Source organism: Podarcis bocagei (genome assembly GCF_964188305.1).
Source record: "Podarcis bocagei genome assembly, chromosome: 1".
In the NCBI taxonomy this organism is placed as follows: Eukaryota; Metazoa; Chordata; class Lepidosauria; order Squamata; family Lacertidae; genus Podarcis; species Podarcis bocagei.
This window is the reverse complement of record NC_138125.1, coordinates 47,645,114-47,672,101: the sequence shown is the minus strand read 5'-3', so window position 1 is coordinate 47,672,101 and position 26,988 is coordinate 47,645,114. Positions and strand designations below refer to the sequence as shown.

Below are 26,988 nucleotides of genomic sequence, written 5' to 3'. Positions count from 1 at the left end.
AGTGAAAACCTCAATATTGCCTCCTCCCATTCCGCAGATGGATTTGTTCTGTGAGCAGATGGTCTTTCTTCTATTTGCCTTTTTTCTCGATTTCTCTGACCCTAAAAACTGCCAAATCAGATTCTTGCCTTGCTATGAATGCTCAGTGCTACTCAGAGCATTACTCAGCACAGGGGTTAACTAAAATGTACATAGTTGCATTGGCATTTCAAGATAACACTGTTCACCCCATCCATTGATCTTAAACACAATATAATTGAAAGCAAATCCAATTATTTCAGAGCAACTTACTCCCGAGTACTGCAGGTTGATGGACTGAGCCTACAGAAATGTGTAGCAGCAACTGTGTCCAGGATGGATTGCTCTGGCACAAGACAGGCACCTCATATTCTGGGCACATCCATCCTGCTGCAGTCCCATTTCCCAAAGGTTACTACTTAATTTTAGCTGCATAGCGTTGTATCAACTCAGATGACACATTTCAACCCCATGGTGACTGAAATGTCATCTCAGTCTCGCTCCCTCTGGGCAATACTGGGCCATACAATCACTGTGCGTAACACCACATCTGGTAATGGAAGCTGAGGGGATGGAAGCTGCAGGTTTGCCAACTTACTTAGTGCTAAAACAGTGCTGTAGTTCATAAATGTACGTGGTGATAGCAAATGATAACACTTACAGAGCCAGCCGGCCAAAATTAAACTTTTTATGACTGAAATCTGATGCATGATTCTTGGGGAGCAAGTCCCTTCAGTGGGGTTTACTTCCGAATCAAGATTTAGGCTCTAAGTCTCATTGCTTTCCATGGCAGAAATAAGCAAAGTCACAGCTGAAATCTATGGGGCATAAAAGTGGTCAGCCTTGGCAGGATTGCACCCTTATTTCTGAGTAGTGGGTTATGGCACTTTAAAATAGATTCTAGAAAATCTATTTTATATTGCATATTGCAAAACATTTTACCAGCAACATTTCCCCCCCTCACTTTTGTTTTGTTTAAGCTCAAGTTTGTGGAAGAGCCTGGTGAAACTAAAAAATGAGCACGCTCCTTTGTGACTGTTAGCAGCTGGCCCGAAGAGAAGTATTAGGATTCTGTTCTTGCTGGAGTTTTCTTTTAAAAACATGGCGGCCTGCACTTTTCTAAAAAATAAAGCCTACTTGCTTCTTTACCTTAAATGGTGGCCTTGAACCAAAGCAAGTGGCAATTTTGAGTAGTTTCCCCTGGCATATTACAACAAATTAGTTATGGAACGTATACAATTTATGCATCTACATACAGCCATTCTTTCTCTAAAATCAAATGAAAGAAAAAGGGTCAAACACAATGTGTCAATCATAAGGACATTCAGACAGCCACAGGTCAATGTTATAAACAGCTTAGTGCCCTGTCTCCCATTGTGCCAGTACTGGATCCTTCAAAATAAAGCTACAAGAAAGCAGGTGCTTATAAAATGAAGGATCCCCAGTCGTCTCCTTCCAGCTTCTTGCAACTGGAGGCTCAGGATATCTTGACAATCACAATGTATTCTGTAGCCATCTTAAATACTGATTGGTAGAGACCTAGGCTCCACAGAAGAGATGCAGGACACTACAACCATCTTAGGTTCACTTCTCTTTTGTTTTGAACACAGTATCTAGAACGTTTGCGGGTATTCTTTTAGGGAGGGAAATATTTTTGTGAATCAAGCAAATCCTCAATTCAAATCTACAGGCACATCAGACGCTAGATTTTTCGCTTTAGCAAGGGGTTCTACTGCGCAGCACCTTCCCTGGTGCTGATGGCCACTGCTGACAGCTGTATCCGAGTGCAGCTGCTACACCAGAAGTGCAGTTGCTGCTAGATCAGGGCACCACCATGAGGATACTAGCTGTGCGCCCTCATCTCTACACTGGAGAGACCTTTAAGCAGTTACTAAAATCTGCAGGTTCAAGGAAAGGGCTGACATTCTGACTTCCAAGTCTCTTAGTGTTTTGGGAAATATATAGTAATATCGGAAGCTGATTATCCAGAATCAGACCATTGGTCCATTGTCTACACTGACTCAGCAGGGTCTATCCCAACCCTGACTCAGCAAGGGTCTATCTCAACCCTACCTGGAGATGCCAGGGATTGAACCATAGACCTTCTGCATGAAGAGCAGATGTTTTACCACTGAGCTACAGCCCCTGCTTTAAACACATTAAAATGTCCTTCAACCAACTAGAGGAAATTTTGGCTGGACCATGCTCCTAAGAACTGTACATAGCCATTGATTTAGATGAAAGAGAGTTAAGCATGGGCTTAAATCTGTGACACTTAAAGATGCTTAACCTGGACTAGTGATGCTGCAGTGCAGAGGTGGAGTGCATTCAAAAGGCCCCAAATTCAATACTTGTCTTTTCCACGTAGGGCTGGGGATTCAGGGAAAGACTCATGTCTGAAACCTGGAGAACTGCCAGTTGCCGTAGACAACACTTGAGCTAGCTGAATCAATGGTCTGGCTTTGCATAAGAAAACTTCCTATGGATCATGCTACACAGCCATGGGATGTTGGGTGCTCTACCCTAAGCACACGTGCTGCTCCCATTTTAAGTCTTCGGATCAGGCCTGAAGTGTCCTTTGGCCCAACTTAAATGTTGGCAGGTCAATGTGTTCGAACAGGAGGGTGGTGGGACTTTTCCAGCCTGAGGACAGCATTTCCTTGTGGGTAACTTTCCCGAGGCTGCATGCCAGGGGTGGGAGAGACTAAAGGCAAACAGATGGGTAGAGTGGCAGATGCAAATGCAAAACCAGAGGCTTCCTCACACACACACAAGCACACACACCCTTCTCCACCCTAGCAAGCGAGAGGCATTATCACAGTGAAGGACAAATTCCAGCCAGGCAAAAGAGCTTTGAGCAGCGTGTGGAGTAGGGACAGTGATGGGATGTGGGCTTGGGGGAAATTCTGAGCAACCCGGAGAGCGATATTTGGACCCCCAGGGCTGAATTTTGCCACCTGCTCAGATCTACTTCAACCCCATTTAAAGCAGGAGGCTGAGGGCATGGCCAACAGTTAGGGATGGTGTTGAAAAGTTGTAATCCAACAACATCTGGAGAGTCATAGGTTCCCCATTTCCACATGTTACCAGAGAATTGGGAGGACTTGGACTGGTAGCACCCAACATGTAGCTTGGGCCTTACTATTAATGACTAGGAAAGAATTGAGCTGTTGTATCCTTTGAAGGTCTTCTACATCTAAAAGTGTGCTTGTGAGGGGCAAGTTCCTCTAAGACAGGGGTAGGCAACCTAAGGCCCATGGGCCGGATGCGGCCCAATCGCCTTCTCAATCCGGCCCACAGACAGTCCAGGAATCAGCGTGTTTTTACATGCGTAGAATATGTCCTTTTATTTAAAATGCATCTCTGGGGCATAGGAATTCATTCATTCCCCCCCAAAAAAAAATATAGTCTGCCCCCAAGGTCTGAGGGATGGTGAACCGGCCCACGGCTGAAAAAGGTTGCTGACTCCTGCTCTAAGACACCTGCAGCGAATGATACTTCTCAATATCTTCACCACAGCTCTACATCAAGGATGGATGTGGAGATGACACTGGCATTTCTCTTGGGGTGCTAGAGTGGGGGGAACAACAGATCAAACAAAAAGCACAATGCCACACAGTTTAAATGCCTAAATACCAACAAGTTACAACAGTTCCCTGCTTTGCTATTATCATAACACATGTGAATCTATTACGGCATAGCTGCAATCATGCACTGCAGTGGGGATGGGGAAACATAAAAAACAAACAAACCATGTGTGTTCCTTCTAGTAGAACCCAGGAGGTACAAGATTTGTGAAATCTACACTTGGACAGCAAACACCACAGAAATTTCTTTGAATGTCCATTCTCTTTCATGTGTGTACAGGTGTGTTTGTAGTGACACAGATTCTTAGGTGGCGGGTGACAGTTGTGTGCTGGTGCCAAAAGTCCAGGAACAAGCCCAGTCCTGGTCGCCGGAGTCTCTTCTAGGGCTGGAAGCAGAAGGCAGATGCTCTCTCTCGGAGAAGTTCTCGGCACAAATGACAACTCCAACTCCCTATAAATAAATACAGTAATAAAACCATCAGATAAGTGAATGGTCCTGGGGTACATCAATCAATGTCAGGCAGAATAAGTGGGAAAGCTATTTAAACCGCACTACACAAGAGGACCGATTTGAATGTCACACATTTCCTACAGGTAAAACATTTGCAGGACATGCAGATCCAAATGTGTGATCGCAAATATGCATATTCCTCTGTGTGTGCATGCTATATGGACAGGCTATATATATTTTATATTAAGGACCAAATGACAAAAGATGCAGGAGTTCTTCAGATGTTTCCCCACTGGAAGCATCAATTTTGGTTGGCACCCATCCCTCCACCACTCTGAGGTGGTACAATCCTTTTTTAAAAAAAAATTACATGGGTACACACTCTAATCTGAAATATGCTGCGTACATCTCTGTGTCTGTGCATGAGTGCAGGTACGCATACCTGCATTAGAGTTTTTTAAAAGCAATCTTTAAAGCACCACACAACTACAACTAATTACAGTGATGTTTGTCACAGTTTTGTGATAAAGACAAGGCTGGCATCCATTCATCTTTGGAGACAGTGGAGGAGTGTGCCTTTGGGGGTGAAGTCAAGCTGTTGGAAGGTTACAGCGCCTGCTCTCTCCCACTTTGCAGTGGAATGCAGCACCAAATGGGGTTACAGATGCTTCAGGTTACATACTGTCAGAGCTGCTTCAAGATCCTAGCTCACAGAGGATCACGCTAGCCAGCGGTCATTAAGTAAAAGTCTTTATTGAATTACAGTTTCCATTCTCACGCTGCTGTCTGCAACTCTACGTCTACTAGCTAGATCGGCGAGGCTCCGTCTGAGTCTCCGCCCCGTGCGCACCAACTTAATATCCTAGCCTTGCTCCACCTTTTCCTCCTGACTGTCCTCCTCTGGGTCCCTCTACCCCCCGGGGCTTCTTCCTTCCGGGACTCTTCTGACGCTGACCCGGACCCTTCTGCCTCCTTGCGCCGGGCTTTAGGACCTGGTTCCCTTTCGGGGCTGCTCACTGCGCCGCCTTCCTCTGCATTTGAACTTGGCGCGCGCGCCCAACCTTCCACTTTCCTCTTAACCGTTTCTTCGCTCCCCGATGGAGGTGTGGCCACTCCTGACTCCTGCCCTCCCTCCTGTGGTGAGCTGCCAGCGCTTCCCCCCTGGCTCCTTTCCTCTTCCCTGCTTCCTGGCGGTGACGCTGGTCCCGACTTCCAGCTGCTCCCCCCTGAGTCTCCTCTGGCTCTATCTTCCTGGGGTGCCTCCCTAGCCTCCCCCCTTGCCCTGGCCACTGGTGCTCCTTTCTGTGAATCCTCTGATTCACTGGAAAGACTGGGAGATCTCGGGTCGTCGTCATCACTCATCCTTTCCTCTGTCTCCTCCCCTTCGCTCTCTGTTTCCTCCCTTGCCCGTGCCTCTGCACCTAAACCCCTGACACATACGCTTCAGGTTACAGACTCCGCTAACCCAGAAATAGTACCTCGGGTTAAGAACTTTGCTTCAGGATGAGAACAGAAATTGCACGGCGGCAGCGGGAGGCCCCATTAGCTAAAGTGTCTCAGGTTAAGAACAGACCTCCAGAACGAATTAAGTTCTTAACCTGAGGTACCATTGTATAAACAAGGGGGATACAGTGATGTATTGCATACAGTGTGCTTAGTGAGTGGCAGTTGTGTTTGCCAAATATACAATACCTTTCCATTTGGGTGGTTTCACTAAATTGTATTGTATTCAGCCTAATAAACAGATGGATAGTTGAAGATGTGTCAAAATTACTTCTGTCCCCCATTTCCCTATGAGGCTGATCAGAAGGAAGTTAACTATGTAGAGATCTGGCAGGCAGTTGACTCTGTGAGGTAGGATTTTGGACTCACATAACACATTTAATTATTTAGTTAACTGGTTGATTTCCCATGGCACAGGCATGGGCCTCATTACACAATCTGGAAAATCACTCCTTAGCTTCTGTTGAAGTCACCACACACACACACACACACACACACACACACACACAGCAGCTTCCACAATCGATATATACTGTATTTTTCGCCCTATAGGACGCACTTTTTCCCCTCCAAAAATGAAGGGGAAATGTCTGTGCGTCCTATGGGGCAAATGCAGGCTTTCGCTGAAGCCTGGAGAGCGAGAGGGGTTGGTGCGCACTGACCCCTCTCGCTCTCCAGGCTTCAGGAGAGCCCCACCGCCAGCCCCACAAGCTCGGGGGACAGCGGGGAGGCGGAGCGCCACCATCCTGCTGTCCCCCGACCTGGTTTGGAGGCTGGCGGCGGGGAGAAGCGTCACTTGTTCCAAAACTTGGAAGGAAAGCAAAGTTTGACCCGAGTGTGTAGCAGAGTCAATAAGGCAGCTGTTAAAATGAGTAACTAGGGGGCAGGAAGTAGGAAGCCGTTTTCTTGTCTGCTTTTGCTGCTGTAATAAAGCACCATTTAACACTGAGCTTTGTGCTATTGGCCTAAGCCAGGGTTGGGGGACCTGTACCCCTCCCAAATGTTGTCAGACTCCAGTCTGCATCAGACCCAGCCAGCATGACCAGGGATTGTGGAAGTTGTTGTCCAACAATACCTAGCTCGTTCCTGGCCTAAGGCAGCCTAATACAACAGAGGAGAAGTTACATATGCCTGCTTGTAGACCTATCAGTTTCAGGAGATGCTGTTTCATCATGTCATAATTCTACAGTAGATGGAAAACTGGAGATTGCTTCTGGTTACTCGTCTTTAGCAATACCAGAAAGAATCATGATTTGCAAATGAATACTTCTCTCTGTTGCTAAATATGCATCAATTTTCAACACCTGAGACTCTAAGTCAGTGTTTCTCAAAGTTGGGTCCTCAGCTGTTGTTGAACTACAACTCCCATCATCCCTGACCACTGGACTTGCCAGCTATGGATGATGGAAGTTGTAGTCCAACAACAGCTGGGGACCCAACTTTGAGAAACACTGCTCTAAATACCCTTGCAACTTCAGGAGCAACCCAAATTTGCCATGAATTCCTTTGGAGAAGACTTGCTCTGTTTCAGACAAGATCCAAACCTCTCCAACGCATGCTGATTCAGCTTGTGATGTAGGTTTCATCTGAAGCAGGTGTACACCTCTAAATGTAAGTAGGTTTCATGAATGGTCATGTTTCCTAAGTCAAGAAACCACCCATTGGTTTGTGTTACTTTTGTTAGTGTAGGCTTCTAAAATGCTTGCAAAGCAAGTTATAAGTCACCCGAACTCATCTGCTGGTGCAAATTCTGTTTGATGTGCAAGGAGTTTGCATTAGTATTTATGAATCCTTTGGCTAAGCCACGTTGTGTAATTGCACATACACAGCATGATATCTTGAAAACGTCTTTACCTTATTCCATATTTTGGCAAAACGGGAACGGGCCTTTTCTGTGGTGGCTCCCTGTTTGTGGAATGCTCTCCCCAAGGAGGCTCATCTGGCACCTTCATTACTTATCTTTAGGCGCTAGGCAAAAACATTTCTCTTCAACCAGACACTTGGCTGATTAACATTCTATGGCCTTTTAAGTATTGAAGGGGGTTTGTGGATTGGTTTTGCTTTTGCTTTTGCTTTACTGTGTATTGTGTTTTCCATTTTGTATTTTTCTGTTGTGAACTGCCCTGTGATCCTTGGATGAAGGGTGGTATACAAATAAATAAAGTTGGAAATGGTACCCTGAGTGCTCTCTGAGCAGAGAAGCGGGACAAAAATATTTAACAACAACAGCAAACAGCAACAATGGGGTAGATTCCAAGCAATGTTACCTTCAGGAGGTTCAGAGACTGGTGGGTTTAAGCAATACATGTGATAGCCGCGGTCACAGTCATCACAGAAGAGCAGCTGGTCCTGATCCAAGATTGTTAGGAGGAAAGAGAAGAAGACGGACATTAGATTAGTCATAGCAGCAGAAAGTATCTCATAAATGGGTGCATTGTGGTACTATAAATACAAAGTTGTGGCAAGAAGACAACAGAGAACATACCGTATTTTTAGCACCATAGGGCGCACCGGACCATAGGGCGCACCTAGTTTTGGGAGGCGGAAAACAAGAAAAAATTATTCTGAACCCAAGAAGCCAGAACAGCAAGAGGGATCTGGCTTCTGGGATACCGTGTGGCTGTTCTGGCTTCTAGGGTAACCCCGCCAAGCCTCTTCAGGGCAGCGGGATGAAGGCTCCCCCTGCCCAAAGAGGCTGTGCAGGGCTAAAGCAGAAGCCAGGACAGACGTGTCACTGAAGGGGCACTGCTCCTTCTCTCTCTCTGTGCAGTGCCCCTCCTTCACAGGAAAGGTGCTGCGCAGAGAGGGAGAAGGCGCAGCACCCTTCAGCGAAGCTGGAGAAGGAACAGAAGGAGACCCATCTGTTCCTCCTCGGGCTTTGCTGGACAGGCGCGTCGCTGCGAAGCGGGAGAAGGAACAGAAGGAGTCCCTTCTGTTCCTCCTCCGGCTTCGCATAGCAGGCGCGTCGTTCAAGGGGCGCTGCGCCTTCTCTCTCTCTCTGCGCAGTGCCTCTCCTTCGCAGGAGAGGCGCTGTGCAGAGAGGGAGAGGGCGCAGCGCCCCTTCAGCGAAGCTGGAGAAGGAACAGAAGGAAACCCTTCTGCTCCTCCTTCGGCTTCCAGGACAGGCGCGTCGCTGCGATGCGGGAGGAGGAACAGAAGGAGTCCCTTCTGTTCCCCCTCCGGCTTCGCATGACAGGCACGTCGCTCAAGGGGCGCTGCGCCTTCTCTCTCTCTCTGCGCAGCGCCTCTCCTTCACAGGAGAGGCACTGCACAGAGAGGGAAAAGGCGCAGCACCCTTCAGCGAAGCTGAACAGAAGGAGACCCTTCTGTTCCTCCTCCAGCTTCCAGGACAGGCGCGTCGCCGTGAAGCCAAGGAGCCTGCATTCGCTCCATAGGACGCACACACATTTCCCCTTCATTTTTGGAGGGGAAAAAGTGCGTCCTATAGAGCGAAAAATACGGTATATGAATGCAGACAGAGCCAGGAGCATCCCTCCTGCTTTCTGAAATGGCTGTCACTCTGTTCTCACTTTTCCACAGGCAGGATTTCTGGAGATAGCTGGCATGCATGTTGCAACTTGTATTTCAAATGGGGGGGGGACTCTCATTTTGCTCAGGGCATGGCCTAACAGCAACATCAACACACACAGAGAGAGGGGGCGGGCTTCTTGTAGCCCTTGCACAAAAAAAGCAAAGTTTCCTTGCTAAAACAAGAGGGGCTTGTGTAAGCAGCTTATTTTCTGTTTTTTTATTGTTGTTGTTGCCTGTTATTATCTTGGAAAGATGCTTAAAATCTCCAGTGCCAAGAGAAGCTGCTTGCCAGGTGGAGCAGAACTGCTATGTGGGTTGCTGTTGCTTACCAGGGTGAAGGGGGAGTGGCAAGGCAATGGGAAGGTTAAGAAAGGCAAAGGGACCCCTGACCGTTAGGTCCAGTCATGGCCGACTCTGGGGTTGTGGTGCTCATCTCGCTTTATTGGCCAAGGGAGCCGGCATACAGCTTCCGGGTCATGTGGCCAGCATGACTAAGCCGCTTCTGGCGAACCAGAGCAGTGCCACGGAAATGCCGGTTACCTTCCCGCCGGAGCGGTACCTATTTATCTACTTGCACTTTGATGTGCTTTCGAACTGCTAGGTTGGCAGGAGCAGGGACCGAGCAATGGAAGCTCACCCCGTCGCGGGGATTCAAACCGCCGACGTTCTGATTGACAAGTCCTAGGCTCTGTGGTTTAGACCACAGCGCCACCCGCGTCCCTATGGGAAGGTTGGCATGATGCAATTGCACCTGAGGAGTTAATCCAGCGTTCCTCCCGGTGAGTTTGCACTACACCAACCTTCCCACCGCCTCTCTCCTGCCCTTCTCCCTTCCAGTAAGCTAGGACAGTGGCGCTATCCCATCTTTTGAGCCACTTCTGCAGCAGAGATTCAGCAGGCATCCTCAATGCTCATTTTCAGACATCTCTTGAAGACCCTTTAACACCAACAGGCTGTGCGCATTTTCTCAAGATGAGCCAGTCATTTTTAATGATTATTCAATATTTTATTTATGGTCTCTTTTGCTTTACAACAACCTCTTTATATTGTTGTGCACCATCTTGATTTTTATATGAGTCGTCAGGTTTTTAAAATAAATAAATATTTTTTTTAATTAAGCAAAACTAAACAAAACAGCAAATTAGACCAGGTAGGAAATTCAGCAACCTACTTAAGACAAATGACACCAGTGGTATTCAAACCCAGATCAGAAAGGAACATACTCTTATTATAGTGGCCTTATTAAGAGGTGGAGAATCGGTGGCCCTCCACATCTTGCATCATCTCTGACCGCTGGCTAAGATGGATGGGCCTGATGGGAGCTGGAGACTGTTAACATCTGGAAGTCCTCAAGTTCCCTTCCTCTGCCGTAAAATGATGGGAGCCTATCACAGGCCTCCATTCCCCTTGCTGTCTGGGCAGAGAGGATGGTGTTTGCATTGGGCCACATCTTGTGAAACACCCTTCCGCAAGACAGCAGAGATTTCCTCCTAACCTGAGACTGGAAGCCACATCGTGTACACAGTGGCGTAGCGTGGGTTGTCAGCACCCGGGGCAAGGCAAGTAATTTGCGCCCCCTAACCCGTGGATTTGCGCCCCCTAACCCGTGGATTTGCGCCCCCAACCCTAACCCCCAGATGTTGCGCCCGGTGCGGCCGGCCCCCCCTGCACCCCCCACGCTATGCCACTGCATGTGCGTGGTTTCAAGAAAATAGTGCAGGGTGGTCTCTCGCTTATGCTGCAGTTGCTTTAATTTACCATCTTTTTTGCTCTATAAGACTCACTTTTTCCCTCCCAAAAAGTAAGGGGAAATGTGTGCAATGGGCAATGGAGCAAATACAGGCTGCGCAGCTATCCCAGAAGCCAGAACAGCAAGAGGGATCGCTGCGCAGTGATCCCTCTTGGTGTTCTGGCTTCTGAGATGCAGAATATTATTTTTTCTTGTTTTCCTCCTCCAAAATCTAGGTGTGTCTTATGGTCTGGTGCGTCTTATAGAGTGAAAAATATGGAACTTGGGATAGGGAAAGGAGCACTAGCAGCACTCCTTCCCTTGGTTGTGCTGGGGGTGTCTGCAGAGTTGGCAAATGCAGTGCTTGTCCCTCCCTTGCTGCAAAGTTCTTTAGTGGGTACATCCTGGGTAGAGCAAATGAGCCTTATGAAGGCCACCTGAACCATCACAGTTTTGTTATCACCTTGATCCATTTGTACCAAGTGTCATCATCTTAAATGATCCTGTGAAACAGTTCAGAACAATGGGGCAGGGAAGAGAGAGAGCATGTGTGCGCACCAAAACATTATAGATCATAGAAAAGGCTATCTTCTGCTTGCGGAAAGTGCTGTGATTTAAATGAATGAACATTACAAATGAACTTATAGCCTTTCAACTAAGTTGCTAATCTCAATATCGGTAATGAAGATGAACTTACATCATTCTCAGACGTCCCACAGAGGCTGCAGGATTTGCACTCAATGCATTGCCACTGATAGGTTTTGACAGCCTCAGTCATGTTTGCTGTGAACTGCAAGCAGGTTGGGTGACCTGGAGAAATGGCAAATGTCCACCCTTAGTCAGGCACACCTTGGATTGCTCTTTTAATCAAAGTCATAAGGTTCAGGAACAAAACACACATGGACATGGACCAATCACAACATGGGCTCCAAACTAATGGATATCAAAGAGGAAAGCAGGCATTAACCCTTTTGCTGCCGGGCACAAGAAAAACCAAAGTCATCCCTTCCCGCTTCCCCATTGGCAAAGCAGTTTTATTCAGAGCTCTTAAAAACATTGTGGGCTTTTTCTTCTTTTTCCTCTTTTACAAAAACAAGGAGAGTGAAAGGAAGGAACAAATAGCGCCTCCCTCTTCCAAATGAATCAATGTGGGCTTTGCCCACCACCTCGCTTGGAGACCAATTTGAAACTTGCGGCTGCGATAGAAATTTGTATTTTTAAGAGCTCTGCACTCCCAAGGTTGGTTCGCACAGAAGAAACCAAACTGCACAGCTAACCTTTCAGGATCAAACAAACAAAAGAAAAAGAAAAACACACCTCCCAACGACCCCCAGAACCAAAAATAACCTACAAAAGGAATAAACGAAGGAAAGCTAGCATAACAGTCACATCTACTGGGGACAGCTGCTTGGACTCTGGCCCCCTCCCCTACATGCGTGTCGATTCCAGCTTTGCAAAACAGCAGGACTACGGTAGCAGGATCAGCAATGGGGGGTTCTGGAGGGGAGGGGGGAAATACAAACAAACAAACCAAAGGTAGGGTCAGTGTTCCTTCTGCAAAACAAGAAAGACAACAGTAGACCGCTGAGATAATGACAACAATCACCTTCTCAACCACGTCTCCCATCCCTCCAAGGTTTGCCTACACATATGCAATCTTCATCTCTCACAAGCAGTCTTCTACATCCCTGTCTCAGCAACTCCCAAGTTTTAACATGCATCCCAAATGCACATGTGCAAAAGTAAGCAAAGGACGTACGTGTGGCTTCATACAGGAAAAGCTTGTCATTTCAAGTATTTGAATGGCTTAAGACTTGCAATCGTTAGCAACTGGGCAGGGGTGGGGACGAAATGACTTTTGATTGGAACGAAATCTATCGGCGTAAGAGCTGTGCTCAAAATGAACGTGATTACAAGGAGCAGCAACAAGGAGCAGTGAAAATTCCCGAAGAATTGATCCTCCCTCTTGTTGTATTTCTGCACAATGCTGCGGCTAGACAGCATTCACCTTTCTTTTCTTCCAGTCTCTCAAAGGATTCTGAAGAACTGCTAGGGGATAATGGCTCAGCTCTGAAGTTATTCGGTCTCAATGTGGCTGGCTGTCATGGGTATTGTCCCTTAGTATTTCCTGCAAAGCACAAGTAGACTCAAGAAGCTCCAAGTTCAAGGATCATGGGCTGGAGGGAGGCTGTTTAAGCCTTTCACCTTCTTCCATTTTTCTACTCAACTCCCCCCACTGCTTTCCATGGGGAAGGAGACAAAAGGAACCTGTATCTTTTTCCATAGAGGTGGAGAAGCAGCTGCTGGAATGGAAAAGACTGAGGGAAATGACAGATGGAAAAGAATTGAGCATGTCCTCCTACCCACCATTCCTTTGTTCAGACTCACTCCCTAAGGCTGCTTTTGGTCTTTAAAAAGGTCAAGGGAAACATGAGCACCACTGCATAGCACATCTAGTTTAGGCCTCTGAGCAGAGCCACCAAACTCAAAAGACCACTTCTGGGCCACGTAACAGCCTCTATTGTCTTTTTGTTGTCTCCCCTCCACAAATTCTATTTTCTAAGGTGAGCACTTGAGAGCTAGTGAGCAGCCTAGTGAGCAGCCAATTCTAGACAACCGTTTGCAAGTATGACCATGCATGTGCTATTTCGGTGGTGCCACCTTGCATTTGTTCCTCTCAAGTCTAGCCATTCAACCAGCCCTCTTCTTCTACTTGTCTGGGTATGTTCACTCATCTTGACAGTACTATGAGGTTTTGAAAGTACTTTGCATGTTAGGAGTCCCACTGATTCCTGTGTAAGGTAAAGGTAAAGGGACCCCTGACTGTTAGGTCCAGTCGTGACCGACTCTGGGGTTGTGGCACTCATCTCGCTTTATTGGCCAAGGGAGCCGGCGTACAGCTTCCGGGTCATGTGGCCAGCATGACTAAGCCGCTTCTGGCGAACCAGAGCAGCACATGGAAACGCCGTTTACCTTCCCGCCGGAGCGGTACCTATTTATCTACTTGCACTGTGACGTGCTTTCGAACTGCTAGGTTGGCAGGAGCAGGGACCGAGCAACGGGAACTCACGCCGTCGCAGGGATTTGAACCGCCGACCTTCGGATCGGCAAGTCCTAGGCTCTGTGGTTTAACCCACAGCACCACCCGCGTCCCTGTGATTCCTGTGTACCCATAGCTTATTGTATTGTAAAAGAACGGTGGACCTGATTGCTAAACCAGAGACTGAATGGGAGATCTGTGATTGCATCTCCCTGTATAATTTTCTTTTCCTAAAAGCAGCTGTGATGGAAAGTTGGAATGAGGCAAGGTGTGGAAAAAGTCTTGCCCACTATTATATGGTACAACACTAATCCAAATACCCTCCCCCCAAGCCCTAAGCCAGAGCTGTCATTAGCCACATACAGGGAAAACATACAAGCATATATGTAAGTTGCCTGCACTGTTTCACCTCTGTAACTAATAAGAGATCTGAGAACAGTGATTTGGACCAAAGCCATCATGTGCAGGGGAAGGGTTAAGTCCCCACAACATGTTGCAACTCTGATCCATCTCTCTTCCCCACGCCAGATATTTTGGGAAGAAAAGTAATGTATAATTTGGTGCTTATGATTTTAACGCAACAATGCAAAACTGTTATGTCACCCCTAGCAGTAGGATATTACACATACATCAGGGTGTAATTCTGTATATTTTTGTCTATGAAATCAGGGTAGGGTCCCCTGATCAAGCACATGGTGATTAATTGGAAGTCTGCCTGGTGGAACAATTCACTTCTACCAAGCGAAATTTAAAAAAAAGAGCGGAAAAAGGAAACCCTCACAAAACACAGTAGCGCTGAACTAACAACTTGTTACGAATGTTTAAAGGCAGATGTGTGTGTTTGTGTGTGCATGTGTGTTGGAATTTACAACAAGGTTCATAATCATCTGTGAGCCTTGCCACCCATAACTATATGGGGAGACAAGAAATACATGTCTATTGGTGCTGGTTATTGTTATTGTTGTTGTTTTTATTATATCATGTGACTGATCTGAGACAAAGAAAGATGCTTGAGAGTTACACGTTACAGTTGTGGGACAGGCAGGGGAGACATTTGAAATGACACTTGGGGGGAGGGGCCCCTCCTATCTCAGTGAGGCACTTCCCTTATTATTAGATTCAATTCTCTACCAGCTGTCCAACTACCTAGTACAACAAACAAGAATTTATCTAGTCATTTCAGCTGACTGAGATTTAGGATGTGTGACATCCCCATGAGAAATGTTTCCTTCATCAGATTCTTTGTTTGCTTTCCTTGAAATTTTTGAAATGTTTTGCTTAAGAGTCCTAATTGGGGGATGACCTGGGGATGGATAGAACCACCCTAAAGTTTCCCCAGTCTTGCTCTCCTTTCTGTGCTTTCTGTGCTTTCTCCCTCATTGGCAGGCATCCCATAACAAGAATCCCCAAAATTTACTGCCTTGGCCCTCTTTCATCAAAGGCCCATGCACAATCTTTACACAGAATCTTCAGCAAAATGCAAACTCTTCATCACAGTCAACTGTTCTGAAGTAGAACCAGCCCTGAAGTAGAACCGTTAGCCATTTCCTAGCTTGCAATCATCTCTGGATCCGTTGGTCATCCCACCATTGCTTTACAGCAGCCCCAGAATTTAAAACAGAGGTTTTTGTGAAGGGATTTCTTTCTAAAAGAATACTGTTAGTCAGGCACATCTGAGAGAAAACAAATGGAATTCTTGAAGAAGAGCTTGCTTCCCAACACGCACACATATTTAAAAAGAGCGGTTGTCATTAATTGTGAAACCTTAATGACCAGAAATGCCATTAAGGGCAGGAGCAATTGCTGTATGCAGACATCCAATGACCACTAACGACCTTAACACAGCTCATTTATGCTTCTTCATTAGCGAATTCTCCGCTACAAGATTAATTGTGGCCACATATGCACAGCCACAGCAACCAGACATCTTAAAGCAAATCAATATCCTCTCCAAACAACCCTAATGACTTCAGGAAAAAATAATGGCCATTTACTTAAGAAAAATATAATATACCTACCCCTCCCCCTTTTACTAAATGGCTTTCCTTACAACAAAGATGAGGTTGTGCCAAGTGGGCCAGGAGGGGAGCTCTAGGACTTAAGACAGCAGCTCCGTCATCTGATTAGCCTTGCATGACAGCAGCCTGGAAGCAAGTGCTTAGGCTAGGTGGACTTCAGGGAGGAAAACTCAAAGAATGTAAAGACAGGATATCACTCCAGGTTGGTATTTTCTTCTCACTGGTACACCCTATATTCAGCATTTGAGTAACTGGAAATTGAGGGCCATTATGGATTTTAATTGGTCAACGGTTGATGGGTCACATCTACAGTAAAGCAGAGTGTGGCCTGATTCACATTTCATACTAAGACAAACCTTGGCTTAACATGAATGAATGTGCAGGCTCCAGAAAGCAGCATTCAGCCGCTTTGCTCCTCCCTGGTCCTTTTCGCTGCTACACTGGACTGGGCTGAGCTAAGCCAAGGTTCTCCAAACCCACAAGCTCATGGAGCCACAAGCTGTAACCAAAACCAAACCAATATTCGGCTTAAAATAACCTTTGGACCAGGTCTATGTTGGATGGCAAAGCCACTCCCCCAGTGGATGGCAATGGGAAGCTCCTATTTCTAATATTATCTTCAAGGCCCAGTTTAGGCTAACCAGCATTCCAAATACAAATCTCAGCATTTACACCCTTGTCCTTGCCTTGGCAGCTTCCTAAGCTCAGTGTTGCTGAAAAACTGTCAATATAACTTAGCTGTGTGCTCTGCCCTTCCCTGATCTTGCCCCTCTCCTAGGACAACCTATAAGGCCTTTCATCTAGCTAACTAGGAGCACGTAATCACAGAACAGCTTCCCTAGGATACAAGGTGGATATATTTTCCAGTGTAAGCCTTGCAGGTGTGTACACGTACACTGAAGTTATGAAAAACCAGTTTGTGCAATTTAAGAGTCAACACAATACCATTCACAGCTCAGCCTCCAATGCAATGTCATAGCCAAATAATTAAAGGAGAGTATAAAGTCATTACCAAAAGTAGGCCAATTGACTTCCCAGGATTTAATTGTGTTAAAAGTGATAGCTCTCTTCTTGTTTCAGAATTAAAACTCCAGGAAGCAATTCATGACCTAGGTGTACAACCCACTGAACTCGGCGGGAGTTTATTCTGTGTAAACAACTACAGGATCAAGATACAAATGCTACACCATGAAGCAAAGGAACCTGTAGCCTTCCAGGTTCTGCTGGATAAAAGCTCCCCTCCACCCCAGTCAGCATGGCCAATGGTCAGGGGCGATTGGAGGTGGAGCCCAATAATGTTTGAATAGTACCAGGTTCCTAATGTATATTCCTGATATATAGTGTTGTTTCTGAGGCATCAGGCATAAGCCTGCATTTTATTAATGTTTGATCAGGGCTTGTATATTAAAGAGAGAGCTTAAAGATTTTCAAAAGTTTCATGCCAGGCAGAAGACAGCTGCTTAGAGAACCTTGGCAATGTTTTCCTCCTAGACAAAGGGGCCCCTTGATTTATAGCAGAAAACAATTCTCAAAGTCGTAAAAAGGGGGAATTACAGACTGAGAGTGAGGACACTGACCCTACATGTTACAGAAGATAAAAAAGGCAGAGATAAACATAATTAGGAATGAGTAAATAGTAAAATAATACCAATGTGCCTCCCAGTAAAATGAGCCAGATCTTCTTTCTAAGGTTAAAAGGCCAAGACCAAATGGAGAAGCATCTAGCTGGCAGAAAGAGAGCATTTTTGGGAGAGCATTTTTGGGAAGTCTTTTTAAAGCTGTTTCTTTCTTAAACTGAGAGAGTTAGAGGGCAATAAATGTTGGGAAAAGCAGCTGGCTGAAGGGGGGGTGTAAACTGAAGAGGCTTCTTTTGAAGCGGTTTTATACTGAGTTCCTTTTTTACTGAGTTCCTTTTCTACTTTACAAAGGCCTTATTCCTTTTAAAAGGCTACCTATGTTATGTATTAAATATATTTGCTTAAATGTAATTATGCAAAGGATTTAAGAAATGCTAGATTCTTATTTCATATAGTTGTAAGAGTTGTATTTATCCTGAAATTAAGTCAGCCACCAGCCTAGCCCCCCTGCCAGACAGGAAGACGCCATCCAAGCAGTCCTGATATATAGCTGTCAGGCATTTGTTTAGAAACCTTCAAATGAAGGAGATCTTTCAATGTTGATGTGAAACTCAAGATCCTTGACATATGTTTAAAATAAAAATTTAAGATTAACCATTTGTTTTAGAAGGCAATAGGGCAAGGAGGGCAAGAGGTGAGCTGGTAATTAAGATTCCTTGTTGAGACACATGTAAGATATATTACTACTTATTTGTCATTTATAGATGTAACAATATATAGCTCTTTGTGTTCCATATAAGGACAGGAGGATATGGGTGTATCTTTTAGGATTGGTTATAGCAATCAGCCAATAGGAAATCCAACCAGGCTGATTGGACAGAGGCAGCCACAGGAGGAGCAAAGGGGGCTGGATTAAGGGAATATAAGTGCTGGCCATAATGGCAGGAGGCCGGGCCAGAGCTTGGTAACCATATACCACTGTGCCTCTCATTTATTTGTCTGACAAATAAATTATTATTTTAATTTCTCTATTGCTGCGTTGAATATTTCATTCCAGCTAAGCGTTAACCACAAGCAGGGTGCTACATTTCTGGAAGACTTGTGCATTTATTTTTTGTTTATTTTTAACAGTCACTGGTCAGACTGTATTATTTTCCTCTGAACTCTCTCTCGTTTACTTGTGGTGGTTTTCTAAACAGAATCCACAAGTACAGGTCCTGATTGCAAATTTAACCCCAAATTCAAAGAGTTGTGGGTTCCTGAACCACAGGACAGATTTGAAAACTTAATGCTACTCTCTTAGCAGGCCTGCAAGTTGTTCTTGAGGTAAATCATATTTACCCAGTTCGGTGGACAATTGGTCAGTGATTGGTCAAAGTCTAAACACTGTAGTGGGAAGATTTGTTTATCATAGATGGTCTTCTCTCTGGTAATTTTGCAATCTTAATTCCCAAAACATTAGTCAGTACCCTTGCAATTTCACAATGGTTACTCGTGGGTCATCTAACGCATATGCTGTTCTCATATTGGGCTTTAGAATTCCCTTGCTTTAAAATCATCCAACCAAATCACCATTCTCATCCCCATTATTTCTTACTTTTGTTTTGCTTTAGAATGTTCTACTATCATTATCTTCAATTTGTAAGGATGCAAGTGCTCTTTCATTATGGAAAACAGAAGCACAGCTAAGCTTATGTTGGCCATGCTGTGCTATCCCTTTATTTTGGAACTATTTTAATGATCTGTGTAAGACCCAGACATCTTCATGACAGTAGACCTGTCCTACGAAACGTCAGTAAAATCAGTACATGCCACATTAACATGGGTTTGTGTATCTGCTTCTCGTCACTGTGTTGATACTTTTGATTTCACATTTGGCTCAGTTTAATTTCCCAATGCTTCACACAACAAGTCCTGCTTTGGACTTGCACCCCTACATGGGGCCACAGTCGACACGAGGTCAGGGGGTGCTCCACCCCACCTAGGGCCTCAATCTACCCTCTTAATAATATTTCAAGAAACAATTTGTGATATGACAGCTTCCTTTTATAGAATAAGTTATTGGGTTTTTTTCAATTTATGTGTTGTTGATGCTTACAGTTCACAGGCAGTTAAGCGCACAGAGGTTTGATGAAAAGATAATGAAAGTTTCTTCTGGTTACGAGAAATTCCCTGGTTTTCTATTAATAGTGTTAAAAATTACCAATTATATTATGAAGAGCAGTTGTTGGACCTGTTCCTTGCCAGCACCCAGCACCCAACTGATCCTGTGAGGGCTGCTCACAACCAGTCTATTATTATTATTATTATTATTATTATTATTATTATTATTATTATTATTATTATTATTTTATTATTATTATTTTATACTCTGCCTTCTCCCCTGACAGGACACAAAATAGCTTACAGATAAAAACAAGAACCAATAAGAACAAAGAAAAAACAATTAAAAACAATTAAACATTGATAGAATTAAAACTATATACATATATACCTATCCCATCGTGTAGCACTTAAATCTGTTCATTCTGCTGGCCCACTATGGTGTGGGGGAAAGACATTACATATCTGAAGGAGAAAAAGAACAAACTTTTCAAAGGCTTGTTAGTTTCTAAGTTTAAAGTTAGAGGATAATTTATTTTAAATAGATCAAATGTTTAGATTTGCTGTTCTTACATCTCAGATTAAACAGGTGTCTACCACAACACTTACAAAGCTACACACAATCAAATACATAACTCACTAGGGACAGGCATTCCCTATATACTATGCTGCACTATCCTCATATGTCCTATCAATATCTCCATGATCATGGCTACTTAACTATACCATCTGCACATCAGTTCCTATTATAAAGTGACATACTAAGCTCTCAGAAGAAAGAGGTGTATTGTGAACATGATTCATTCTTATGCCATTCCTTTTCCATTTATACTCGCCAAAGTGACTATTTGGCTGAGCTTTAAGTGGCAAGAGGTGAGTTGGAGGTTCTGATTGGTGATCTTTCAGGTTTTAATTATAGTTTATATTTTAAACTCAGGCTTAAAAAGAAATGCATTGTATGTAAATACATTTTGCTGAGTTACATGTACAGTGGTGCCTTGCAAGATGAAATTTATTCGTTCCGCGAGTTTTTTCGCCTAGCGAATTTTTCGTCTTGCGAAGCACGGTGTCGGAAAAGTTTTGGAAAAGCTTCAAAAATCACCAAAAACCTCAAAAAAGGCTACCACACCGCGTTCTATGAGTTGCTCCTCAAAGTCAAGTCGCAACGGTATTAACGGTGTTAAGAAAAAGGAAACAAACTTGCAAAAAACGCAATACGTCTTCGTCTTGCGAAGCAAGCCCATAGGGAAATTCGTCTTGCGAAACAGCTCAAAAACCGCAAAACCCTTTTGTCTAGCGAGTTTTTCGTCTTGCGAGGCATTCGTCTTGCGGGGCACCACTGTATTATAAATTTTGGCTAGAGCTCAGCAGCCATGTCAAGCTTCCTTTTCACTGAACTGAGAGTCAAAGAGGAAGTAAAACTCAAAAGCAGATGAAGAGTTAAAGGAACAAGGCATCACACCTGGGTTCTTCACTTTGACACCTAGGCAAAGATAAAGAAGGCTCAAGACAGAGCTAAACTAGGATTCTTCATCACAGCAACCCCTGATAAAATGATGTGTCAGTCCTAGGGGAAAGTAGTTTTACTATATAGAACTAGAAGGCAACATTCTTTAAGACAGAAGTTTTCAACCTTTTTTGAGTCCACAGATCCCTTCACCACCTGCATTCTGTCTGCAGCACCCCTGTGGGGCTCAGGAGCCCAGTTAGGTCACCCCTTGCCTGCAGAGTTGGCAGCCTCTCACCTCTTTTCGAAACCCTCCCTTGTAGAGCGTTCCTTCAGCCTCCTCTCTTCTCCCCTCTCCTTGGGAGTCCTCCAGGCAGCTGCTGGTCTCTGAGCTCTCCCACCTGCCCCAAAGGAAGGTGCCTTCTCATGCTGCCCCACAGGAACCTGGGCAGAGGATTCCCCCAGTCCTAGTGTCCCAATGGAGACGAACCACAGGTGAATGTGAGGCCAGCACCTCAGCTTGGGAGGCAGCAGCAGGGCTGCTGCAACAACAGCTGTGGAAGCCTTTGGAAGGCAAAGGCACGAGAGAGCATCAGAAGAGGGAGAGAAGGAAAGAGGGAGAGAAGCCAGTGTTGCCCGCTGCACCCTGACCACCATTCAAGGCACCCCAGGGTGCCAAAGCACACTGGTTGAAAACTACTGCTCTAAGATATCTTTATCCAAGACATCCCTGTTGGAGGGTTTTTTTTTTTTTGTTTTTTTTTTATAAAAATTTTTTATTGCGTTTCTTTCCATAGGTGAACACATTTGTTTAAACAGCAATATACAAGAAACATTTTCTATATATATGAAGAAAAACAGAGAAAAAAGAAAGAATCATTATAAAATTTTTCGACATCTTTTTGGACCTCCTCACATCCTCTCATCCCTGTTGGAGGGTTTAAACAGCTCAACACTGCTCACAGCTACATGCTAAAATGCAACCAGTGATCAATTTCTGTATCATCCACTGCGGTTCCCATTGCAAGATCCCTGCATTCAACAACTATGCACATGAAACTAGGACTCCATGGTAGGAATCTTGCCCATATTTTCACTGGAAAACCCAATAAAATGCATCTCTTTGTTGCACATAAAATTCTTGACACTTCAGATGTAGTTTGGGGCAATTGTTTCGTTGCGTAGAAGTTTGCAAGGTTTGTGACAAATTTTTATATTTTCTATTATGCGATGTACAGTATATGAAGATCTTTTATATTTGAGTGAGAAGAGCCCAATTTTCATGCTCATCACCAGATTTTAAGACAGTGACAGTAACATTCAAGGGGCCATTCATTATTTAACTTGTCGCTAATCAGAATCTGACTTTATAGATAGATTGAATTGATGATTCCTACCTATTATGACTGTAGGAAAACACAAAAGAGAATCCCGATGAAGGATTCATATTGCTACTACATACATCACTGTTGGTGGTTTATATATTACATGTTCAAAATGCTAGCATGTATTCTCCTATCCTTAACAACACAGCTCCTGGTCAGGGCTCCAGCCAGTCAGCCAGCTATGTTCTCCTCTAGCATATGCCATTCCACTCTTCCCCTTCCCCATTTTTCTTTTCCATCTGACACTCACCATTCTGTGACTACTGAGCATCCTCAGTCCTCACTGGGCTGCCCCCTTATGAGTGTGTGTGCGCGCACATACATTTCTGCAAACCTTGATATTCCTCTGGATATGCTGGTACCTCCCTGATGTTTCTCAGTGACTCCATTTTGGCCCTAATTCTATTGTCTCTTGCCACCTGAGTTTGCTATTGGAGTGAGCTGGTTTTTTTGTAGTAGATCTTAAGTATATTCAGGTGCCAGGTGGATAAAATGTAGATAAAAGAAAGGCCCCTTCTGTAAACCACTCATGGGAGCCATAGAAAGCAAGAGAAGCAGCAAAGAAACAGAGAGGTGCATGTACAAATGTAAACAAAACTTGCATCCATCCAACTTTAATGGCAGAACCTTTTCTGGCCTCGATCTAGGAAATGCAAAACAGCTAACATATGAGCACCCAAGAACTGCCTCACCTTCAATATCCTGGCAAGGAAGAGCCTTTACTACTAATAATAATTTTAAAAAACACACTGGGGCATCAGACTGCTGCATTAAAGATGCATGGCTGACACCTGGGCCCAAGCATGCAGTAATTATTGATTGGAGCCTTAACCTGAGATCTGTTGATAACACGGCTTCCTTATAATTCTCCTTGTCAGGCTAAATACCTAGTGCATTGCCTCACTTCTACCAAACTGCCCCTTACTGACATTCCTAGTTGCTAGGCAAAATGCTTGCTCCTTGCCTATGAAATCTGCTGGGGAAGCACTCAAATGACCTTATATTGATGCATCAGCTTGTTAATGCACTAGATAAGGCGCCCAACACTGTTCAATTCCTGGGGGTGAATTAGGTCACTACGACCTCCAGAAAACACAGATAAACACACACACACACACACACACACACACACACACACACACACAAGTACATATTACAATGAGCAAAGCATTATGGGGAATGAATTGCTAATTGCCAAAGGCAGTTAGACAGCTTAACAATCCCAACAGGGAAGAAACCTGTCTTCATGCAAAGCAAGGGGATTTAATGGCAGGAAGACTGATATGTAAAACGGGAATTTAAGCTTGTCATGTAAGCGCTCTGAAAATAAAGCCTCTTCCAACTTATAAGATACTACCAATCAAAAGTACATAAAATTTAACTTACTCTGCGCAAATCTTTCATGCTGAATGTACCTCTCTGCAAGGGCATTTTGCTATACTTGACTGCTGAGCTATGGGGCAGACAAACAATATGTTGATAGGAAGGAAGAGAGGCTGGGTGAATCACCACAATGCAAGAGCTACAAGGGGGTGCTCCCTTTGTACCCCCTTTTCACCCATCATGACACCCTCGGCAAACTTCATCAGGGGAATCAATTTCTTCAGGGGCTCAGGAAGTTCTCCCTATATGCTGCAGGCTTTTCAGCCTGGCCAGTTCACACACCACAGAGCTTTCAATCAACTTGCAAGCTCACTAACCCTTTCAAAATGTTCAGCCAAGCAAAAACGACATGGTCATGGTACGCTCAAAATTCAGGGTAGCAGACTGGCTGTGGTTGTTCCCCCACCACCACCCACAATACTTAATAAACAACACCATTTCCCATAAACTACACATGTACCTTTAAACTTCCTTATAAAGCTATAATGCAATGCAATAAAGCTTCTCTCTCATCCTTACTGGGTTAGTACAAACAGGCAGCGTTGTGTGTGCATGATTTGTAGTGCTGCCCAACAGACAGACAGATTTAAGGTAATACTTACAAAGAATGAATCTATGCCCCATGTACTGCAATGGCTTCTCTTGCTGATGAATGAAAGAGAAAGTTCCAGATGCATCCTCTAACATTTCACTCTCACCTGGAACTAGCCCAACGACCTTCTGAAACCGAAAGATCACCCAGATACTTAATCTTCTGTCTTTTCAAGTATTTTTTGAAACACATCATGTTTCATTATGGTATTTTGCATCGAGTCTACAGATTTTGTACGTACAAAACAAAGGGATTTATTGTAGTGGCTTTTCCTGTATCGGAAAAAGCTAGCATTAATTAAAATATTTATGTAAAGTTGGGAGGAGGAAGAGGTAACAAGGAAGGTAACTGGAAGAATGTTCTTCTTAATCCACAAAAGACATATGGCAATTGACAATTTGCCTAATTTTATGATTAAATATATCCTGCTTGTAGGGGATACTGTGATTAATTTTGTATTATTAGATGTTATGTGGACATGGGATGCGCAGATCTTATATGGCTCTTACGTTGACGTTTACATTACATTCCTACGATTATTTAGTGGTTGCTTATGAAATGTGAGAGAGAGCAGATTCAATACAGTAGAACTGTAGAATCTTAAGAGCGGGAAGGGGACCCAAGTCCAACCCAAGTCATCTAGTCCAACCCCCTGCAATGCAGGAATCTCAGCTAAAGCATCCATGACAGATGGCTATCCAACCTCTGCTTAAAAACCTCCAAGGAAGGAGGGTCCACCACATCTCGTGGGAGTCTGTTCCACTGACAAACAGCTCTTACTGTCAGAAAGCTTTTCCGCATGTAAGCAAGTGCATCACATTTTCCATGATCCAGGTCAACAATGTGTCAGTGAGTCATACTGAACTGAAAACACTTGGAATAACGTATATGAAGAGTTCACATAGCACCTCCAGGGAAGGTTGCAGTTCAGGTTGTCTGAACCGATATTTGTTTGTGTAAAGTACCCTTCCCCAATCTGAAGTCCTCTAGTGGTTTTGGACTCCAACTTCCAGCAGCTTTAGGCAGCGGTCAATGGTTGGGGATTATGGGAATTGTAGTCCAAATTGTCTGGAGGGCATCTGGTTGGAGAAGGTTGGTGTAAACATACCTTCGGAATTAGACAGCGTATCCTCATTCAATTCAGAGTCATGGCACAATGCTTTGCAGTTATATCTTTAACAAGAGAGAGAAGTCTGTAGGTTTACATGAAATGTTAAGGGATGCAAAGACCATGTGCTAACACACTTCATAGGAGGATTCTCTACCCATGGGCTCTGAAGAAGCCTGACAACATACAGCTGATCTATTAAATGATAGGAATACATTTGAATGGGTGCCTATAAGCAGGGGGTGGAGATCTTATTTCCAATTTTCTAGCAGTGTCTTCCTTAGAAAATGGTATATTGTTTACTATCAACTCCAGTACTAAGCAACACACTTCAGAAACATTTTTTACTGTGGCATGTCATGTTATATTGTGAGGGAAGATTATAATTTCCCATAATTAGTAAACTGAGAACTAAACTAAGTAGAGCAAGACACATAACTAGCATGTGCACATGATGATTTAACTGTTTGTGTCATGCAGATAGGCACTGTTCAATAGTTCCACCTTTTACATTTAATCTTGCTGACACCGGATGGTAATACTAATGTACTATTCTAATTCCCATGTCTAATAAAGGCCAAACCAAAATAAGAAGATTCTCTGCTGAGTTCTGCTCAGTTATTTACCTTCAGAGACTATTTCAACCACTTGATGTGAGTTCAATGTTTAAAATTTAACTTCCCATTAAAGAGAATGATCTATTGATTTCCCCCCTTTTCTTTTCAATTAGAACCAATTTAGTTTGCTTCCATTAGAAACAGAACATTAGCAAGATATGGTTATCATGTTTAGTTCTGTACTAGCAGTTGATCCTCAAGATCTGCATTTAGCACAAGCCATTAGCGAATAGATGGCTGGGGCTGCGAAGCTCATCCTGAAGTTCGGAAAACTGTATCAGGACTGATTGCTTCTAATATTCCTGGTGCTACTATAGAAAAAAGGTTGCAAGCATGCGGTGAATTCCATTTTTATACCAGGCAGAATTGCTGCTTGAAAGAGCAGCTTCTGCTGCACAAAAGTCCCATTGAACTCAGTGGGTCTTACTTCTAAGTAGATATGAATATGAATCATTTACCATCTGCAAATAACAACAGACCCCAGGAAGATTAGACTGCCCTCGACCAGAACCAGGGCTTTTTCAGCCGTGGCCCCAGCCTGATGGAATGCTCTCTCACAAGAGACCAGGGCCCTGCGAGATTTTACATCCTTCCGCAGGGCCTGCAAGACAGAGCTGTTCCGCTAGGCCTTTGGTCAGGGTTCAGTCTGACTCCTTTTCTCTTTGTACATGAACAAGCACGAAGAAGGTTTCCCATGCCGCTCACAGGTCCCTATAATATCAGTGGAAACAGTTGGTCCTGGCGAGTATTAACAGCTTTCAATCTTAACCTGGGGATTGCCATTTGTCCAGTTTTAACTTTAACTTTAAATTATTTGAATCAATTTTGGGATGCATTTTAATCGATTGATTGCTTGTTTTTATGCATATTGTATTATTATATGATGCTAGCCGCTCTGA

The 26,988-nt window shown here is 44.2% G+C and overlaps 1 protein-coding gene across 2 annotated transcripts in view; it reads right to left on the bottom strand.

Moving 5' to 3' along the window:
• Positions 1-3,412: 3,412 nt before the first annotated feature.
• Positions 3,413-26,988, bottom strand: part of DPF3 (double PHD fingers 3) — a 195,158-nt gene continuing 171,582 nt past the window's right edge. For both annotated transcript variants that reach the window (XM_081186344.1, XM_081186343.1), the window contains exons 9-11: positions 11,517-11,629; positions 7,827-7,908; positions 3,413-4,056 (exon numbers count right to left, since the gene is read on the bottom strand). In XM_081186344.1, the coding sequence (XP_081042470.1) occupies positions 3,986-4,056; positions 7,827-7,908; positions 11,517-11,629 (266 nt within the window). In that variant the 3' untranslated portion in view covers positions 3,413-3,985. The remainder of the gene's footprint in view (positions 4,057-7,826; positions 7,909-11,516; positions 11,630-26,988) is intronic.